The sequence below is a fragment of the Neolamprologus brichardi genome, chromosome 5, assembly GCF_056152115.1.
Source record: "Neolamprologus brichardi isolate AB-2024 chromosome 5, ASM5615211v1, whole genome shotgun sequence".
Taxonomy (NCBI): Eukaryota; Metazoa; Chordata; class Actinopteri; order Cichliformes; family Cichlidae; genus Neolamprologus; species Neolamprologus brichardi.
This window is the reverse complement of record NC_142108.1, coordinates 5973670-5981375: the sequence shown is the minus strand read 5'-3', so window position 1 is coordinate 5981375 and position 7706 is coordinate 5973670. Positions and strand designations below refer to the sequence as shown.

Below are 7706 nucleotides of genomic sequence, written 5' to 3'. Positions count from 1 at the left end.
CCTCAGGTAGGTTGTGCTCACAGATGTGACCAAAGCCTTTAACTAAGGCTATTTCTGATTTTCCTCTTTCACCAAAATAGATTACATTTTTATTTTTCCTAACTTTAATAACCTTGTTTTGGAGTGTCTGTCTTTCTCAGGAAATAAGCATTGATTATCAACCCCTTAAGGCGCTTGCAGTGTTGTTGACTGTCTAGCACTTTGTTAATGAGCCTTTAAGTACCGATCGAGCCTGGACATATTAACCGATGCGGATTAGGAACTTGCATAATCCATACTTATTAGGCCCTGAGGTACAGATGCACAGATATAAACAGAGAACAAATGTACTTCATTGCAAACTCAAACGAATTGCGTACATTTTATAGAAATGTGCATACATATCTCTTTTACAGGTACAACTTTATTCCAAGGATCCAGAGGGTTCTAGGCAGAACATGGAAAACATTCAGTATCAAGCGAATCACAATGAAGGGGGGGAGCATTCCATTCTTATAAAATATAGAGCTTTAATTTATTAGTCAGCAACAACAATGGAAAGGGAGGATAAGAGTAATTTACACGAGTCATTACAATAACATCACCTTTGTGCATTTTCTTTTTCTGTTTTTTTTTGCTTAATTTTTTTTTCATAAAGTCTGGATGATGCAGAAAGAAAAAAACATACAAAACAAACAAAACACTCAAAAACTAAAGACACTTTTAAAAAAACAGAAATACTCAACAAAAATGGTACAACCTTTCTTTGCATTTTTTTCATATTTCGTCTCCTCTCATTTAAACAAGATGATCAGGAGCTTTGATTGATTCCTGGGAATACAGACAGATCCCAAATTAAGGAGCAGATACGGATACCCATGTATGAATTATAGATGCATCTTCCCCGAGGCATCCACACTGACTTTCACACTGCCTAAAAAGAAGATATACTGGAAGCCCCTTAATGTTAAAGTAACATGAAAATAATATATTTTAAACTTGTTCCAATTTTTTTTTTACAGAGGAGACTCCAATAGTTTTACTTCCTGTAGATGTGCTGTATTAATGTTTTCACCAGAACTGTCTAATAGAGGCTTTCTGTAATTAATATGATGCTTGCTTTCTATTCCCACTTAAATGACTCTCACACATATATCCTATCCAAACTTATGAGCAACATAATTTTACTTTACACTTTGACAAGATCTATAACGATGTCAATAAAAAGATGTATCGTGCTTTTTACAGGGAATATCTGAAATGACGGCATCTTTAAAGCATTTATTTTCCCCATTTTGCTGTAGTTAAGTTGGTCAGACTGCACTGTACACCCACAGAGATGAAAATAAAACGGAAGAAAAAATCCAAAACAACCACACACTATCGTATTATCTCAGAATTACAGTACAAATACAGGTTCATGCACACAATGAAAGCCAGCTTCCCAATATTCAATATTTTGGTTAGTGTCACAACATTGTTACAATGCTCTGTTGTGTATACGGGCTATTACTTTTTTTTTCCACACATGAATGTCAAAGAGAAAAAAAAAAAAGATGTCTTGTGTGCCAAGAACTGCTAACAACTGCTGCCTGATCCGGGCACTTTCCTCTAAATGCACTGCAATTGTTTCTTCCACAATTGTGCCATGCCCGAGTGTGCTTGTTGCATATGGCCCCAGCCAATGTCCCCTGAAATGTAAAAGAATAATGCCCAATGTGCAAAATCCTCAACCCCGTATTGCACCTCGGTCTCAGTTCAAAGGAGGTTTGCATCGGGAAGAAAAAGTATTTTTATTAATAGACTTGCAACATAACTGATCTGATTTTTGCCTTGTTTACTTTAAAAAAAAAACCTTGGATTCATAGCCAGAAGAAACTGCAGGTTACTGAGAGTAGAGTACAGTAAGATTGTTATCACTGCTAAACAAATGGAAATCATTTTCAGCATGATCAGTGTCTCTGCTGGCATGTAGCAGTGGTGCTGCAGATATTTTACAATCCGTCCTCCAAGGAAGAAAAAAATAGAAGAAAAAAGCAAAAACAAAAACAAAGGGCAAGCACAAGATTCCTGTAAAATGACCCAGTTACAACTTTGATAATATTCGAGTAGTCTTCTGTAAGTCTGGGTTCCTATGGAGAAAATACTGTTTCTCCACAATGACCGGGACCATAAGTCAGTGGTCCCCTTGCAATATGAAGTCTCTGTCTGCGTGCAGCCACAGGGAGCGTGCATCACAGGTGTTCCTGCAGTGTCCGCATATACAAAACTCCCGGTACTTAGTCAAAGCAAGCGAAAACAACAAAAAAACAACAGAGATCCCGTCACCTCCCGTCAGGTAGCTCAATTCCCCGTTACTCAGAGCTGCCTGTAGCTCTACCCTAACAGCTCAAGAGCCTCATAACACGTTTCAAAGAGTTGCCAAAGTCATACGATGCTGGCAGATGAGTTTTGTAATGACAGTAACAGCAACAATAAAATTAACAATATCAATAATAACAATATTTGCCCCAAAGGTACCTATACACAAAGAGCATGTTTTTTTCTGTAAGTACAAAGAAATCCACAGAATGATACTATATACAACCTACAATAAATACTGTGTATCATATATCTTACTGTTTGAATGGATGTAGTGGGTGTAGTGGGGTTTACTCGTAAGCCTCTTTTTTTTGTCAGTTTCTCAGCTTTTTTTTCCGGTTTGTGGATTTTTTTTTTTCACGCTGCTACTTTCATTGAGTCGCTCCCAGTTTTCATGGGGTGGGGGAGGGTTGTGTTTGGGGGTGGGTTTGAGGGGGGTGCTTCAGACACAAAGTCGGGCTCCTCATGTCTCTACTCCCTGCTGCTCCCTTTCCTCCTCCCCGTCCCTGTGATGTCGGCGGTTGCGGGGCTTCTTCTGCTCCTTGAGCTCTTTCAGGTCTTTGGCCTTAAGGGGGCCCAGCAGCGGGTCTCCAAACTGCCAGTAGTCCTGGCAGTACTGATTAATCAGGCTCATCTCTGGCTGGCTCAGGATGGTCAGCAGGTCCTTGTACTGGCCTGCGCTGGGGGTCCACTGCGTGCTGCCGGAGTGGAAAGAAGATGCCATCAAACCTGCACCGCCCTCCACCAGTGCACTGTTGACAGCCCGGCTTGACAACACCACCAACTGCAGCTTGATCAGCGTGTGTTTGAAATTCTTTTCTGTGGCCGTGCATTGGTACAAGCCAGAGTCAGAGGGCTGCAGAGATCGCACGAGCAGACCTTGTTCTGTCTTCAAAATCCGACCGTCTGAGCGCATCTGCAAAGGAAGGATTACGGTCCATTAGCAAAAGTAGTGCGATAACCTGTGCAAAGATACATGCGTATTTACTTGGTTCACAAAAATAGTGCTATATATATCTTAATGAGGTTTTGTTTATGTAGCATGTTTAAGTAGATGTAACCAACATCATCTAGATTGTGTCATTTGTAGTCATCAATCTTTTGTTTCATTAATAACTGTAGCTTAATTTTCCCCCCCTATTGTGTTACTTACATGTCTAATTGTCTAATTTGTAGAAGTAGCGGCATGGCCAAGTGCCAAACATGCAGTTCCTCTAGTGGCCACTTGAGGTTGCCTACAAAAGTGAGTCACCTTTAGACCTTAGCTTTAAAAAAAAAAAATTAAATAAATGAAATTAAAATTCTTTGAAAATGTAAAGTTTTGCATCATCTGGGTCTTTTCAGTTACAGGTGCAGACTATGCTGTTAACTGTCTGCCAGGCTTCACCTCGGTTACTTCAAGTCACTAAACCAGATCTTTTGAGTGTATTTGTGGTGTTGGAGTCTTTTGAAACAATTTTTCTTACAATTTAAAAAATAAGTCTATGCGCTGGTTTTGGAGGGCAAAACTCTTGTTTTATGTTTGCCTGTTACTTAGCAAAATCAATACACTAAGTTTTCTAATCAAGCCTGCTAGCCTTAGCTGATAACAATAATCACAGAGGCCAGAATTAGAAAGGCTTCAAAACAGCAGTCAACAAACCAATGGGAGACAGTCGGTATGTTCATATCAGTATATCGAACAATTTGATCTCCATCTATTGCTCCAAACCTCTGCGACTGCTGGAGGTAGTGCTATTAATGTGCTAGTTTTAGGTTTTAAGATAATCAGCAGAAATGAAGACGCTTAAATTTGAAAGCATGTTATAGTGTCACATAATAACAGCAAACTCATCTTCCTGGGACTAATAAGTATAAAATTGAGTATTTGATACTATCAGCATAACTAAATATAGGCTTTTATTAAATATTAATAGAAACAGGTCTTATCCTTTAAAATGTAACAGGTGGAAACGATCCATTATGATATGCTGAGTCTATCATGTACAACAGACATGATATCTTATTGATTTAATTGCGTTATTAATTGCATTTCTCCCTTTTGCACTTCAGGCTGAATGTGTGAAGCTGATCCTATTTATTTGTTCCAGCATTTGATCTGAAATTCACTGTTTGTATTTTTATATCAGGTGTCTTCACCATTAATGCTGGTCATGAGGTAAAAAGAAAACAAAGCCAGCAAAAATTGTGAATGAACTGTAACTACATCTGTATCTACATATAGAAATCTGATTGGATAAGAGGAGCTTTTTTTCTTTTCTTTTGTTTTTTTTTGCTCACCAGCAGCAAAGACTGCTCTGCTTTTGGGAACAGACACCATCCAACAGAATAGTCAATAAAAGAGAGGCAGCAACATTACATAGCTTCACAATAAAACTTTAACTAGATCCTGAGGGTTGTATATCACAACAGAGAGCTTTTTTTTCACAGCTCCCCTTTATGTGTCCTTCCCTCCGTGCCTCAGGACAGCTGGAGGCCTGTGCAAGAAATCAGGCATCGTTCAATCACAGCCCAAAACACTTAATCACGTTAACAGATAATCAAGAGGAAATTACACTAGAGTTATTTTTCAAATGTGTCACACTGCACATAAATCTCTCCTCTTCTCCACAACAACATAGTGAAGAAATTAAACATTGTGGTGAGCATGTCGAAAAGGAAATCTGGAAATTGTCATGTGTTACCAATGAAGGGAAATCCAAGCAAATTCAGTGCTTCGGGAAGTCTATGTGACATTAAAAATGGATAATTATGTATTTGAGTGAGCTACCCTGCAATATAATCTGCTTGTATAACAAGAAAAATTGAGAAACACACTGTTAGGCCGCTCACTTCTTTCCTGCGGTCACTGTTATCCCTCTGCACGTGCCATTTGATGAGAGCGTGTGGAGAGCGGGCCTGACACTCCAGGAAGGTACTGCTCCCCTCCACCCCGTACTGCACCATCTCCAAAGTGTTCTTACTGGCTGCAGGGCACAGAGAGAGATTTCCATGGCAACCAAAACACTCATTACCATGAGCTCCGTAGAACCAAAATCTCAGTTGTGGCAAATTAGAAAAAAAAAACATCCCGCCTTTGTAATTACTTTAACAGGTGCCGGGATACAGTTGTACAGTTAGCAGCAAAAATGAGCCGAAATGTCAACTGTCTAAATTTATTAATAAGGTAACAGCAACCCAGGAGGCACAGGAACACATGTCTTACCCTTGGAATTGAAGCCTCTGCACTGGCGGATGGGGTTCCCGTACTTGACATCCTGCCTCCGGCTACGTCTAAATGGGTCAGACCAGTATTGCCAAATAAGGAGAGAAAAACATCATAAAGCAACTGCAAGCCATTCAAAGCTGTTTGACAATACAGAAATGCAGTAACGTACTCAATGCACATTGAAATTACCACAAACCATCGTCATGTTAACATCTTTAACATCTGTGTTTTTACTTGTTAAAAGAAGATGATTTATTAGTGTCATCAGCCACAAAGACCGGGACATGAACACAACTGATAGGAATGCCACTGAAACAGCCATTCAGCCATCCAGGCAATCTCAACCGAGCGTCACTCAACACGCACGTTAGGTCAGTCAGTTAGTTATGAAGTTAGCGTAGCTCATGCTAACAGCGCTGTTGGTGCTTACCTTTTCTGTGAGGCGGAGTAACGGGAGCAGGACTTGCCATCCCAGGCGCAGTAAGGATCTCTGGCCAGACAGCAGTCAGCGCAGGCCTCGCCGTACATGTCACAGCGATGCAGAGCCAACTGGGTCAGCCCTACTGCAGATGACACATACAGCTGTTGCTGTTGAAAGAAAGAGGGCGAGAGAGGTATTTAGACTTTTATAGGAGAACTGCAAATCGCACACATCAGGTATGTTTTTTAAAAAGTGCTCTATATTTAGAAAACTACACTTCAATGTAAACGCTGCTGAAATTCCAACATTAAAGCAACAGAATAATTTGTGTGACAGCGTTTCTTTTCTTTCACATAAAGACCTAAACCCAGCTGGATGTGATGAGCATCCATCCCGCACTAAAACAGCAGCAGTCCCTGGATCATCGGGGGCAACACTGAGCTCATCTCTATCAGGTTGCCATCATAATTTTATGATCAGCTGTTGACATTCATCAGTCTGGCAGGCTTTGTGTAACCCTAACTCCGTCTGCAGACTCGTGTCATAACGTGCAGAAGAGGCCAAGTATCTGAATCATTTTGAAAGACAATACGGAGCTTTTAATGTCTTTTCCATCTTTTCTTCCTTCATTGTCTCCCAGACTTTTCTATGAATTATGAGGGAGGGGGGACAAATAACGGGAATACAGCTGTAGGCATGTAGCTTGTGACCTTTTTCGAATCACATCATTAATTTCTTTGGAGGGCGGGTTCCTTTTCTCCTCTGTGAGCAAAGGTTAGGTAAATCAGTTAGTGCAGACGGGCTTACCCTTTTGGACGAGATCTTCATTGTAGTTATAGGAGTGGGGACCTTGATGTAGAAAATGAGAATGGGGAGCACAGTGTGTTACAGTCAATTTTAGCACAACAGACACACATAGCAAAACAGAAATAAAAAGGAGGGTGACAGAGAGAGAGAGCGAGCAATCAAAGCTGACCTTGAACACCTCGACTTCCTCCAGGACCAGCTCCTCTGTCTGAAGGTCATCTCTAGGCAGCACAATGACTTTCTGTACCGTTCCCTTGTCTGTGGACCACAACACACACACACACACACACGTCAGTTACACACCGACATCCTCACGCCCCCGCCGCTTGTCAACGGGCCCTTGGATTTCCATTTTATTTTCTCAGCAACCTTTAACAGGAGATAATCCTCATATCAACAGGCTGCACTGTACTCTGTGTTTCTGTCACACGGCTCTCTTTGGTTCCCTCAGTGACACGAAGCTCTGTTCTCCTTGGAATACTGACCGCTGCCGCCATGACAAACCTTTCCCGTCATTCTTCCCTTGACCTATTCATTTGGATGCCGTGAGATGTTCTACAAAGAGTTCCTGTGAGAGGGGACACCTGAGATTTATTATGACTTCTGCTCTAGCCCCGGTGCAGGACTGAAAGGCTGCCTCTGACAGCAGCTGAAAGGACACACATTCCTCCAAAGTGGATGCCGTCACACGCAGGCCCATTAGTCTCTTCCTCATAATGCACAGACGCACAAAGAAACCGGTTAGGAGGCGTCGCACACGACATGTAAAGGCAGCATACTGAGCTGTGGCGGCTGTCACACAGGGCCTTATTAAAGGCTCACAGACAAATCTCTTTGACACCAGTGGGCAAGATTAAGGTGATGCGTATGCTCACTGTACCCCTCCTTCCTCCCTACTTTTCTGTTTCTCCGCTTTACTCCCCCCCCCCC

At 41.4% G+C, this 7706-nt stretch overlaps 1 protein-coding gene across 7 annotated transcripts in view; it reads right to left on the bottom strand.

Moving 5' to 3' along the window:
* Positions 1-385: 385 nt before the first annotated feature.
* Positions 386-7706, bottom strand: part of sema3fb (sema domain, immunoglobulin domain (Ig), short basic domain, secreted, (semaphorin) 3Fb) — a 60199-nt gene continuing 52878 nt past the window's right edge. For 2 of the 7 annotated variants that reach the window (XM_087840544.1, XM_087840547.1), the window contains 6 exons: positions 6946-7034; positions 6777-6818; positions 5979-6136; positions 5546-5613; positions 5158-5306; positions 386-3256 (listed from right to left, as the gene is read on the bottom strand). In XM_087840544.1, the coding sequence (XP_087696670.1) occupies positions 2804-3256; positions 5158-5306; positions 5546-5613; positions 5979-6136; positions 6777-6818; positions 6946-7034 (959 nt within the window). In that variant the 3' untranslated portion in view covers positions 386-2803. Of the gene's footprint in view, positions 3257-5157; positions 5307-5545; positions 5630-5978; positions 6137-6776; positions 6819-6945; positions 7035-7706 lie in introns of all 7 variants that reach the window. The other 5 variants (XM_087840545.1, XM_087840548.1, XM_087840542.1 and 2 more) reach the window with 3 other exon arrangements.